The 13,156-nt window shown below is 40.0% G+C and overlaps 1 protein-coding gene across 3 annotated transcripts in view; it reads right to left on the bottom strand.

Moving 5' to 3' along the window:
- The window catches only part of CFAP54 (cilia and flagella associated protein 54), a 218,521-nt gene that overhangs the window by 90,537 nt on the left and 114,828 nt on the right, over window positions 1-13,156 (bottom strand). For all 3 annotated transcript variants that reach the window (XM_072146463.1, XM_072146461.1, XM_072146462.1), the window contains exons 38-39: window positions 600-823; window positions 320-455 (exon numbers count right to left, since the gene is read on the bottom strand). In XM_072146463.1, coding sequence (XP_072002564.1) covers window positions 320-455; window positions 600-823 — 360 coding nt within the window. The remainder of the gene's footprint in view (window positions 1-319; window positions 456-599; window positions 824-13,156) is intronic.

The raw sequence follows: 13,156 nt of genomic DNA, 5'->3' as shown, positions 1-13,156 counted from the left end.
AAATATACTTAAAGCCTAAATGTAGAGAAACTAGTCTTTATATGCAAATAAGCATTTCAGTGCACCATGGCCAGTGCAGTAGGTCCAGTGTAACCTTTTCTGCCCAGTTTCATAGGTGGTACTGTCAATCAAGACTGAAAAAGAGGGTGCACTATAGTCAAACTAATGCTGCATTGATATTTTACAAATCAAAATAAAGATTTCTATACATTGAGGATCAAACATATAAACCAGGATTATTTATAATAGCAGAAATTGGAAGTGAAGTCAATGCAAACATTCACAAAAGATGTAACAAATGTAACAGTCAATCACTGACCTTTTCATCCTTTTCCCTCATAGGTGCATAGGTATTAGCCTTTGAAAAGCCAGTTGCTTTTATGTCAAATATTCTGCCAGTCAGCATCCTCTGTGCATGAACCAGCAGCGGTGTCACTTGTTCTGTAAACCTCTCACTGTAATAATAGAACAGACAGTATATTAATATATGAATCTATATATTTACACTTCAATAGTATCTCAAAATGACAAGCTCTGAATTTCTGTACTTTAATATCTGCATCCAGTATTCACATGCCATAGAGTGCTAACCTACTTACTGAGAAAGAATATTGAATTGTACTGCTATATGCACCAACGCTTCCCATCTCTTCACAAAGTAAAGAACTTCTATGGCTTTCATTACAAGGTCACATATCCAGCGCATGTCAATTATAGTCACATTGTCAAAGGGGTACTCAAACTTTAAGTTAGATCCACCTTCTTCGTCGGCAATACTACCCATGCAACTTGGGACAATAAACTTTTCATCTTCATTAATGACCTACGAATAAAAATAATATTAGTGTGTTATTGAATTTCCATGCACATTAACATTACTTAAGGGGTTGGATAGGAAACACTATTGAATATCTGATCGGTGGGAGGGTCTCCTTTCTCAACAGCTTGTCCCACGAGGAGGTAGCAGGAAGCAGTAGGCTCCGTGTAGTGGCCAAAACTGTAATTGCAGACACAGCGCATATTCACATCAATCCGAGAAACAAAAGGGGCGGGACTAGCACTCCTTAAATGTATATGGTCAGGGTCAAAAGTCATACACAAACAAACCAATAATATATTCAACTGACCCCTGAGGAAGCCAGTTGGTTGGCGATACGCGTGGGGCTTTGTGCCCCAGCTTCCCCTAACCTCTCCTTGGTTTGGATCTTTTACATGACAGGTAGATACCCTTATTGACCTATCAGCATTTTTTCATACTATTTATTTTCAAATAGCGATTTGGCTCTATTGTCAATTGAGTATTCCATACCTTCATACAGTTGTTTGTTTGGGTTTTGCTATGTTGGTTTTATGTATTGCTATCATTTTTCAGTTTATACTGTTATGATATACATGTAGTTAGGAGAGGTCGCTGAGAGTAGGGGGAGCTGGTGGCTGTCAGGAGGACCAGCATCACCATATGCTAGGTCTTCCTGCTGCATTGTGTTTGTGTGTTTTCCACACTTTTTAAATGTTTTTATGTGTTTTTGTGTTGTGGTGTAAATAAATTTGTTTATACTTTGAATTTGGGTCTTATAGCATACTTCTTTCTTCCTTTGAATATATTATTCACATCAATCCTGCACTGAGCTATAAATAATAAGTCCTGCCCAAACTTTTTAATTTTATTCTTCCATTACTGCAATGTTTCCGACAAACAATAACATTTTTATTAGATTATATTCATTAAAGCATACAAAAACACAGACTTCAGCCTGAGAAATGTACCGAAAATTCCCATGGACTGATACATTTGCCGCTTATAAATATGATGGACACAAGACACTACATTTGTAACATATGATTTAGGCCCCTCACACGTGAACATATGCTCATCCGGGACGTAGCCAGGGCAAGTATACAGCTGTGTGCAGGAGAGAGGAGGGGTGAGGAATGATCACGGGTCTCTTCTCCATTGAAAGACGATCACTGTAATACAGGAAAATATAGGACATGTCCTATATTTTTCCGAGCTCTGTCCCAGTGCGGTGAGGCAGCGTTTGCTCACTGCACTGTGATCAGCTGCCATAGGCGTCTATGGGGCTTGGGATCTGGCCTCAAATTGTGCAAGTGTAAGCGGCTTTCGACTGTTTTGTTATTTATCTAAAAGAAGGTGGCTACAAATAAGAAAGTTTAGAAAGCACAATACCCTAAAAGAAACCGCCATATTTATTCTGGTAAACCTTTCCCTTCTGCCCTTGAGACATGCATCTTGTGACCTGCCAGCATACCCTTTTAGGTCTTGCTATGACATCTCATGTTCTGGGACATCCCATAAATGCGCAAGGTGCAAATGCTTTGTACGGAGGGGGGTGCATTTAATAATCCACGTACACACCCCTGACCTGCCATAAGGTTGCAGGACATCGGAAAAAGTAAAAGAGGAAAGAATAAATATGGGTGACCTTAGTAGGGTATTGTACCTACTTTCTTGTATGAGGCCAACACTTCTAATGTCAGTTTGGTTTAGATTTATATATTTGCTTTCAAAAAGTAAAGTTACAGATAAATGTTTAGCCCATCAACCCTTTTTTATCATTAAATAAAAGTAGCTTTTACTGAGAAGTCAAAAAATGAATTAGATTTGCAAGCCTTACTGTTACTCTACAAGGGGGGAAAAAGTCACATTACTTTTTGAAAATTGCTATAAATTCCCATCCAGCAATGAAAAAAAAAGCTAGCAAGTCACTTAGTCATAGCGAATGAATTCCTATGCTCAGCAATTGTCTAACAATTTTGAAGACAAATGATAAAATGTCACCCTGGCCTAGAGCAGATCGGACAAAGAACAACTTCATGAATTACTCAAGATCTGCAAATCTCTCACTCTTTTTATCAGTCCTAGGTTTTTGAACCTTACTAGCATTTCTCTGTGCATGTCTATACATAAAAACAATATCAACACCTTAAACGGCTCAAGTAAGGAATTATTTCGTTTATATCTAGTGCAATTTTACAGCCAAATATGTAGGTGCAATTTTAGTGGCATAAATTGGAGAGTCATCTGAGAACATACATCAATATTAAATAAAGTTCTTCTCTTGTGACCGATCCTGTGCCTGACATTTAAAGCAGAATGAGAAAAACTAAAGTAATGTGAACCTAATGGAGAAGTGCTTTATTTTCCTGTCTAGGAGGAGAAAGGGGTGAACCATACTTCCCAATGAAAACATAACTGAGCTGATTTCTATTCATATATATTCACATCATAAAATATTCTTTGAAATGGGGAGAAACTGGACTCTGGTGATAAACACTGGTGCAGAAAGCTTTTTATTGTCCTTAGAAATAAAGACTCAGAAGGGAACATATAAACTGTGACCGGGAAAGAGTAATGTGTCTTGGCATTGTACCAGGGTTTGTCAAAGGCACTAATGAATCATGTGTAGCATGAAACTACTGTTTGCCAACAGCTTTATTCCTCTGATTTGCTCTGCTCTATGGACAATTTTAATTGACTGGACTAAATGTAACATTTGTTGTCAACACAACTTAATTTCTCGTGGGTGTGTCAAATATTTACTAGGTAAACTGTTTATTTTCTGTGAATGTTAAATTCCATGACAAGGCACTAAACTAGATGAGCAATATCAGAATCATAAGTTTGGTAAACTATACTGTAATAACACTACTTACCAGCACAAGTAGCTTTAATAGTATCACTGCCCTGCAAGAGACCTTGTACCTAATAAAATCCTAGTGATAAACTGGAAACGGTCTTTGTGACCCATAGAATCAATCACAGCACAACTTTTGTTTTAAATATCACTATATGAAATGAAAGGGGTTGTCTAGTTTCAGCAAATAAATGTTTCCGTAGTTACTTTGAACATTATGGGGCCTATATATAAAGCTAGGGTTGTCTGGACACCAATCCGGCAATATGTCTTGGTCAAGCGGCCGAACAAGTCGAACTCAACCATCGGGTCCACTCCTCTCTACTCTCTAGGTATCTAAAACGGCATATGTAGGCTCTAAGTGTTGAACTGGACTATTATGAATTTTCATATGTTTCCATATACCACATTCCGTAGCACCTTAATGGCAGGTTGGGTGATTTTGTTATGTATGGGTCTGCAGTATTCTTTATTATATATATGGCCAGTTCCCGTCTTAAGGACACTTTACTTACAGACTCCGCCAACTTTGATCTCTGGGTGCTTTACTTTAGTCCCAGGCTGCAATGATCAGCTGTAAGGTGTCTGTAATGAAGTTTTATCAATAATAATCCTTTTTCCCATGACAGCACATAATTGTGAAAATCCAATTGACAAAAAAAAATGTGTCTGTAGTTCCCCTCATAAAATATACCTGTTCCAAATTACATTCAACTTAAGAACAAACCTATCTTGTACATAACAAAAGGACTACCGGCATACTGTGTGTGTGTATGTATATATGTATATATATATATATATATATATATATATATATATATATATATATATATTCATACATACACACACCATATTTTTGGACTGTAAGATGTACCTTACTATAAGACACACCTCAGATTTGGACAGCAAAGAGAAGAAAAAACATATTTGACACCAATTAAACATTCCCTGGTGGTCACACACATCTCTGTAATAGCTTTGCTACACTCGGGGACACAGACAGCTCCGCTACATGCACACAGAGACAGCTCTGCTACATTTGGGCACACTCCAATTACCATTAGCTTACTAACTCAGCTCCCAAGCCTTTCAGTTATACGTCGGGACGGCAGTGAGAGAGCAGTGCAGGGGCTCTGTCAGCTCTTTACCCGATCTCCAGGACAGCAGTCAGGAGAGTCTGCCAGTGCTGGATCCTCCTGACCTTCAAAAAAACTAGTACTGTAATGATATTTTTATTACATCTATCTACTGTATTTGTAGGTTCCCTTTGCAGCATTGATGTTATCTCAACCTTATTTGTCAAGAATTTTGTCCTGCCATCTATTCCCAAACTGTGAGAGTTTAAGGCAACTCTTAAGTGGTAACTCTTTACATGAATTATAAAGGTATTTGTGCATGACAGCTTGTATGTGCTATCTGAGATTTATCAATTAATCCACAACCACACGGGATCTAGCTTCTATTTTTGAACAGTGGATGTGTCCAGATATCTGATGTATAGATAGAACTTAAAGAAGACCTGTCGCCAGAATTTTACCAACCTGACTAACAATGTCTGCAGATAAAGGGTTACAAGTCCTCCCCATATCACCTAAAATGAGCAGCCAGTGGGGCCCTGTACCTTAATTACTGCCATTTTTTTTTACTTTTATCCTCTCCCAGGTTGCCAGTGAACCGCGTCCCCTTATTGTGACTGACAGCTCTGTGTCTCTTCAAATCACTGCACTGCCTCCTTGTACTTAGGGACTGTCTGCTAATATTAAACTACATACTTATAAAGCTCTATTTGCTCAAATTTTTTTACATGGTGCCTTGTGTTACATTCATGTCATGTGACCACAGTGACATCATCGCAGGTCCTTTAGCCTTCTAACAATATCAAACTGTACACCATATATGTGATTACATGAAATCACAGCAGCCTCAATGTAGAATGGAAATGAGTAGTCCATGGAGGCTTCTGTGACTTCATGTGATCACATGCAATTCAGTTACTATTGTGAAGAGGCTAAAAGACCTGAGATGATGTCACCATGGACATGAACTGAATAGTACAGAGGCATAAGACATGGCAGGCAGGGCACAGCCCCTATGATGCCAGGGTATATAAAATAAAAGGTGATTTGTGTGGATGTAAGCAAAACAATTTTTAGCAAAAAGAAGGGTGTTAGTTAGTGAATGGGACTCTGTCACTAGCTGTATATGTGAAAATATGGTAACAGGTTCCCTTTAAAAAAAATACCTAGGAAAGTGAATAAATAAAATAATAAATAAAAATAAAATCTTCAATGCAGACCCTCGATTCATAAAATCAGTGTGGTCTCAAGAGAAGAGGACCACAATAATCATAATGTTATAGCATTTTCTGGAAATATAATTACTAGACATGCATATGTCTTTAAGACAGCTTAGCAATAGTAAATTATTTGTGATATCTGTCTGAACATACTGAATACATGGTGCATTTGTGAAGGAAGAAATGTGTTAATAATCTAATCAAATTAAAGGGTTTTTATAGCTGTTAGTAAATACATTTTTGATTTACACTCTGCTAAAATTTGGTCCCAGACTGCTGATCTCAAGTATAACAGTCTAGACATTCATACATATTTTAATGTTCTTTCTCATCTTAGCAGATGTTATATAAGGAACATAGCAAGTATAATTCTGTACGAACTACAAAGCAAGCAAAAGTTTCATCTTCATTAGCTCTAAACGAATATCCATAAAAACCAGGGTTACATTTCTAAAATTTAATAAAGCCCCAATTTTAAATTTCATTTTATTTTTTATGATTCTGGCTTTGAACTATATGTAGATTTCTGTGGCTGCAATAATTGACATTAGTTGAAAAACATTTTAAAATTCTTCTTTTGATGATGTGTCATGATTTTCAATTCAATGGAACATATTTCACCTGAATAATGGGATAAATAAAAGCATAATAAAATAATTGGGAGGTTTCGAACTAGTGAAACATGGCTGCTCCACTTTTTAGGTGTATTTTGAACAAAACCGCTTGCACATGTATTTATCAAGTGTTTCGACCAGTTTTGTGTCGCAGCTGCACTGTCTATCCAAATTTTATTAAAATGTCATTGGATGCAGTTGCAATGGGTTAATCACTATTAAATGTCACACAACTCCGCAATTATTAACCCATAACTTAACTACCGTATATACTCAAGTATAAGCCGACCCGAGTATAAGCCGAGGCCCCCAATTTTACCACAAAATACTGGGACAACCTACTGACTCGAGTATAAGCCGAGGGTGGGAAATGCATTGGTCACAGCTTCCCCAGTATATAGCCAGCCAGCCACTGTCCCAGTGTATATAGCCAGCCAGCCCCTGCCCCAGTGTATATAGCCTGCCAGACCCTGCCCCAGTGTATATAGCCTGCCAGACCCTGCCCCAGTGTATATAGCCTGCCAGACCCTGCCCCAGTGTATATAGCCTGCCAGACCCTGCCCCAGTGTATATAGCCTGCCGCCGCTGCCGGACAGATCGCACAGAAGATATACAGGGGTCGCCGGAAAGGTGAGTTTAGATATATTTATTTATTTGACTCGAGTATAAGCCGAGTTTGGGGTTTTCAGCACATTTTTTGTGCTGAAAAACTAGGCTTATACTTGAGTATATAAGGTATAACCTAACATTTATTGCTTCTCAAACAATTTTACTTGTCAACATTGTGATATCAGATTTCCAGTAGCGTTAAAATAATCAGCTCTGGGTGTGGTATGTTAGTACCGTATTTTCCGGACTATAAGGCGCACATAAAAGCCTTGGATTTCCTTGGAAATCCAAAGTGCGCCTTATAGTCCGGTGCGCCCTATAGGAGGGCAGCGGACCCTACTTACATAGGTCCCCGCTACCGGAGACAGCAGATCTCCAGCGGGAACTGCAGACCACGCGGCACAAACAACTTCTGCCGCGTCGGTCTGCAGTTCCCGCTGGAGATCTGCTGTCTCCGGTAGCGGGGACCTATGTAAGTATGCCATTCTCCACTTTCCCCGCTCACCTTCCCCGCGTTCCGCGTCTCGTCTCGGCATCGCGTCGCGTCTAGTCCCGTCGGGTGTCCGCTCCGCCCCCGGACCTCCGCCATGCCCCCGGACCCTGCGCCTTATAGTCCGATGCGCCTTATATATGGAATTATTACATATATAAGGCGCATCGGACTGATGCGCCTTATATTCCGGTGCGCCTAATGGCCCGGAAAATACGGTAGTCTATATGGATCAGTGTCCCGTATTTAGATAGCACCTATATTGTACCAGGTGACGGGATAGAGGGGTAAACCCTAGATTTTCTCTCACATCCCAGGGCACACTCGTCCCCTATCCAGGGTGTGGAGCTAGTTAGCTTCCATATACTTGTTCAACCCCTTTCACACTTGCATTTTTCACGTGCATGTTCTGCTCATGCTTTTGACGAGCAGAACTTGAATTGCACTCTGACCCATTGTAATAAATGGGCTTTTTCACACTTGGAGCAACGCAAATGTGGAAGGGGCCTTAAAGTGGGATCCAGCACTCCGAAAAGGTGAAAAGAAATTTAAAAATGACATCTTTAATGGGAGTAGTATGAAAAGGAGATCATAAAAAATTAATGTCTCCATGAATAAAAAACAAGAAATACAAGACACACAAGGAAGGGGATTGCAGGTGCCACATATCGTACTTAAATGTATGTAAATGTATAAATGTGTATCAGTCCTTACTCGTCCTTTTTAATCTAGTCCCATTAAAGAGGTGATTTTTAAATTTATTTTCACATATATAGACTGCTGCATCCCACTCTAAGATTTTTCTTCTATTTGTCAACAGTGAGAGAGCACCGCTTACAGGCTGACGACAGGGGGAAAAGACTTCCCAAACCACAAACAGGGATATAATAACATATTATAATAATATCCTTTTCAGTTCAAGCAGTCATCGCATGCACAAGGCCCTGCATGAGCCCTAAAGACGTGGCCAAAACCAATCATCTTTGGCTGGTAGTCAGAATTTCTACCGTAGAAATTCTGCAGTAATTCCAACTGTATGTCCTAAGCCAAAGTGAGCTTTTGCAATATGAAATATGTATCCTGTATTCAATGAGGTTCCTAAATATAAAGGCCAAAAAGGTTGTAAAGTGGGAAAAACTGGTGCAAGTGGGTTAATAGCGGATAAAAGGTAAAAAACAGCTACTGACTAGCTAGTCAGGCTTTACAAGTCAGAGTCAATACCAGGTATCAGAGATATACAAGAACAGCAAGTGATTAGTGAGTTCCCTTATTTTTGTTATTATGTACATTTTGAACCCACTGTTACAATTTTTTTCCAGCTCTTAACTCCCTTTAATATTTAAGCAAGGTAGGTGTAATGTTGGGACACATGCAGCATTTATGTCCATTTGGTCAGATACATACATGCGGTATATTTTGCAAATATTAGTGAGTAAAGGACCTTAGATGACATCCCCATGGCCACATGACATGAAGTGCAAAAGAGGCATAGGGCATGGAGAGGAGTAGAAGTGAGTGAGGATGGGAGGACATGCCGCCTCTCACCAGGATCCGGCTGCATGCCAGGTAAGATAACAAAGTTGAATTTATAGGGATGTGAGGGAAACACTTTTTAGCTAAAAGAAGGGTGGCTTTTAGTTAAAATGGTTCTATGGAAATATGTCACTAGCTGTATTTGTGAAAAATGTGGTGACAGGTCCCTTCAAATAGTCTTGAAAAAGAATTAAAATTACTGCTCACTAGAGACATCTTTAAAAAGATAAACACCACAAAAGAAAAGACAAAATACTGGAAGAACCTTACATGCATTTTAAGCAGTTTAAATGCACCAATAAAACAATGTGTGAACTCTTTTAAAGCCGGACAGAGATTTCTGCGATTAGTTAGAAAAGAATCAGCTATGTAAAACTTGCTCCTGATTATCTTCTGTTTTCCCCCCAAGAAAGCAAATTCAAGCCAACATTTTAATAAAAACCATAACACACGTAAAAGAGTTTATAAAATGCATTTTGAATGTGCAAAAACTGATTCAAAATGTACTTTCTGTTCTAAGATCAGATTCCTTGAAGTTACAGCCCCAAAGCCTAAGGCAGAACTTCTAAAAGATTCTGGTAACAACATTACTCCCACTGAATTCTGTCAAGTGCTGTCAATTTCATATCTCAGCACAGAAGATAGGGAAAAAGTTTTCCCATTTTTGAATATGTTACAGGTCTTTTTTTTTACAATTTTTATACAGGTGATCTAGTGAGAGAGAAATCACTATGTGAGAGATGTCACTATAATAAATACATAAGAAACGAGGTATCAGGCAGTAAATAGATATTGTAGATCATAGACTGTAAGTACGCCCCCCAAATCTTATTGTTCCATTTGGTAATGTTAATACTCCCATGAACAGTAAAGCAAAACAGAATAAGATGGCACTATATAAATCACAATTTATTATTATTAATATTTGAGTCTTTGAAAATGAAGATTTTTATCTAAAAACATTAGCCTGCAGTTTTACAGATAAATGCTGCCTAGGGCACCAACTCTGCCCTGGCTAAAAATGGGGCAAGTCAGATCTGCAAGGCTGGAGCCAAGTCTGGAGCTTCTCTCCTGCCGAGTCTCTTCCTGCCAGCCTCACCCCTCTCATCCTGCGGCAGTATCTTGCACTAGCACTGGGGAGGTAACCAGCCTCTTCCGGCTACATTGAGGCCCTACCCATACAGTATTAGTAAACATGAGGTAAGTGACTTGTGTAAAACAGGACGTCACTGGAAGTGCTGAGTCCTGTTGCCTGGGAGCCCCAAACTTTAACAGGATAAGCATAATATGGTTGACCCTATTAGGGTCTTATACTTACCCTGTAAATATTTGTGAAATATGATCAACACCTTTTAGCACTGAAAACAATGGCAGTAAGTGTTGTTGCAAAAATAGCCATTTAGTAATAATCCTATTAATGTAATAAATAAAGCTCTATGTATGTATATGTTCACTAAATGATTCTGCACCATCGCATTCACAATCACAAATTTTGCACAGCCCTCCCTGTGACTCAGGGAAGCTCATAAACTTGGTTTTGTGCCACATTTTTACCCTCCACTTTCCAAAATACACTTATTAGTCACCATTTACAGGAGCCATTGTCATATTTCCATATGTGAGGTAATATGATAGATACATACAGATGGAGAAAGAGAGAGACAGAGCGAAACACAGACAGAAAGAGAGAGACACGGAGAGAGATGGAGAGCGAGAGAGGTGGAGAGAGACACAGACAAAGAAATGCGGAGAGAGAGACAGACAGAGAGAGACACTGGCAGAGAGAGAAAGAGACACACTGACAGAGAGAGACACACAGACACGAGAGTTACCCACAGAAAAATAGACACACTGACAGAGAGAGACACACAGAAAGAGAGAGAGGGAAGGACAGAGAGAGAGAAAGTGAGAGAGAGATGGACAGAAAGAGACAGAGAAAGAGAGGGACAGATAAATAGATAGAGATACATAGATTTTTTTTGTTAACCCATTTTATTTTGTTATAACAAAGACTAGTTCACTATCCTGGGCACTGCCGGGGGCTACAGCTAGTTATTTATATTACCTCCTTAGTTAAAAATACTTCTCAAAAATAAGAGGAGTATTTTTACTCTGATGGAAAATAAATACTGTGACCTCAACCTACAGGGGATGGCTGTTGTATGCTCGTTGTGCCAGTCCTTGACATAAGATTTACACAAGAAACTAAATTTTGCACTATTGCATGGTAGTTTCCCAATATTAGTGGTGTGCCTGATTCTCTGTTTATATTAATGTGATATGTATGGTTGTACTTTTAGATATGCAATATATCTATATTTATTATGGTGAGTGTACCAAGGACTTGTCTGTCTAGGGCAGTGATGGTGAACCTTTTAGAGACCGAGTGCCCAAACTCCAAACTAAAATCCATGTAATCATAGCAAAGTGACAACACGTCTATTTAGCCTAAAATCACACCATACCACTCTATAAGGGACATATAATACTGCTAAATGATGACCATTACCAGTACAACATGATAAATACCACCATACTGATAATAAACAGACCACTAAAGAAAGTCCAACATCACTAATTATATCACAAAGCAGGAGCAAATACAGTGGAGAACACTACCCCCATCCAGTGAGGATCACTACCCCCATCCAGTGAGGATCACTACCCCCATCCAGTGAGGATCACTACCCCCATCCAGTGAGGATCACTACCCCCATCCAGTGAGGAACACTACCCCCATCCAGTGAGGAACACTATCCCCATCCAGTGAGGAACACTACCCCCCATCCAATGAGGAACACTACTCCCACCCAGGGGCAATATGAAAGATTTTTTAATTCGGCAGGGGATGTGTAGGGTAAAGTGTATGTTGTGTGGTGGAGGGTGGGTGCACTGAGCAGCAAATCTACATGGAATCAGGCAGGTGAATTTACCATCAAATCACCACATGACACATGTCTGTGGCCACACACACATACATATACACACTTCCCTTGGTCCAGAGCTCTGGGCACCTGTGCCATGCTGTCAGTGAGGGCAGTATATTGCACCCCAGGGTCACTGGCAGCATGGCACAGTGACAAGAGATCTGGACCAGGGGCAGAATATATGTGGCCACAGACATGTGTCATACAGGGCAGTTTGGGACACTAAACAATAAGCACCTATAGTTGTTTAGTGTCCCAAAGCTGCCTGCCTGCTGCCTGTGTAATACACACAGAGCAGCTCCTGCCTCCCCCCTCCTGCTGCACTCCTCTCTACTCACTGAGCACAGGCTGCTGCGTGCTCCGGCAGTTCCCTCTCACTCTCCTCGTGTTCCCGGGCTGAAGGGGGAGGAGGAGGGAGTGGAGGGGCGGGCACTGACCTGCTACTGTGTCTCTAGGCAGCACTGTTGAGCACAGAGCAGGTCTGGTGCAGCCCACAGTAAGAGAGATCGCTGGAGATCTCGGCGATCGGCAGCTTTTCCTGCCTGGCCAGTTCTACAGAGACGGCAGTTGAGATGGTGCGTGTGCCCACAGAGAGGGCTCTGTGTGCCCTCTCTAGCACGCGTGCCATAGGTTCACCACCACTGGTCTAGGGAGTCATGTGGGATGTGTGTAAGGAGACCATAATTCTACACATAGGTGCAGATATTATAGATGGGACCCACATCTTTCAGATATTATGCAGACATCAAAATATGTTTGGGAAGAAATCTTTAACTTGGCTGAGACTTATAAATGCCTTTTGCAGAGTTCAAACATCATTCAGCATAGTTGCCCAGCAAGCAGTGTGTACCTACTTCAGAAATTAAGAAAAAAAAACATAAATGAAAGAAAATTCTTTAAAGCATAACTGTAAAGTTAGTGACAAAAATAGTTTTAGCACAGCTGGAGAGAGCCTTTGACAACAATACATAAGATACCAGCTGGCTTCTTCCCAGCCTTAGATACAGCCTGGTATATCAATCATTCAGCTA

The sequence above is a fragment of the Engystomops pustulosus genome, chromosome 4, assembly GCF_040894005.1.
Source record: "Engystomops pustulosus chromosome 4, aEngPut4.maternal, whole genome shotgun sequence".
NCBI classification, from domain to species: Eukaryota; Metazoa; Chordata; class Amphibia; order Anura; family Leptodactylidae; genus Engystomops; species Engystomops pustulosus.
This window is presented reverse-complemented; position numbering and strand designations above follow the sequence as displayed.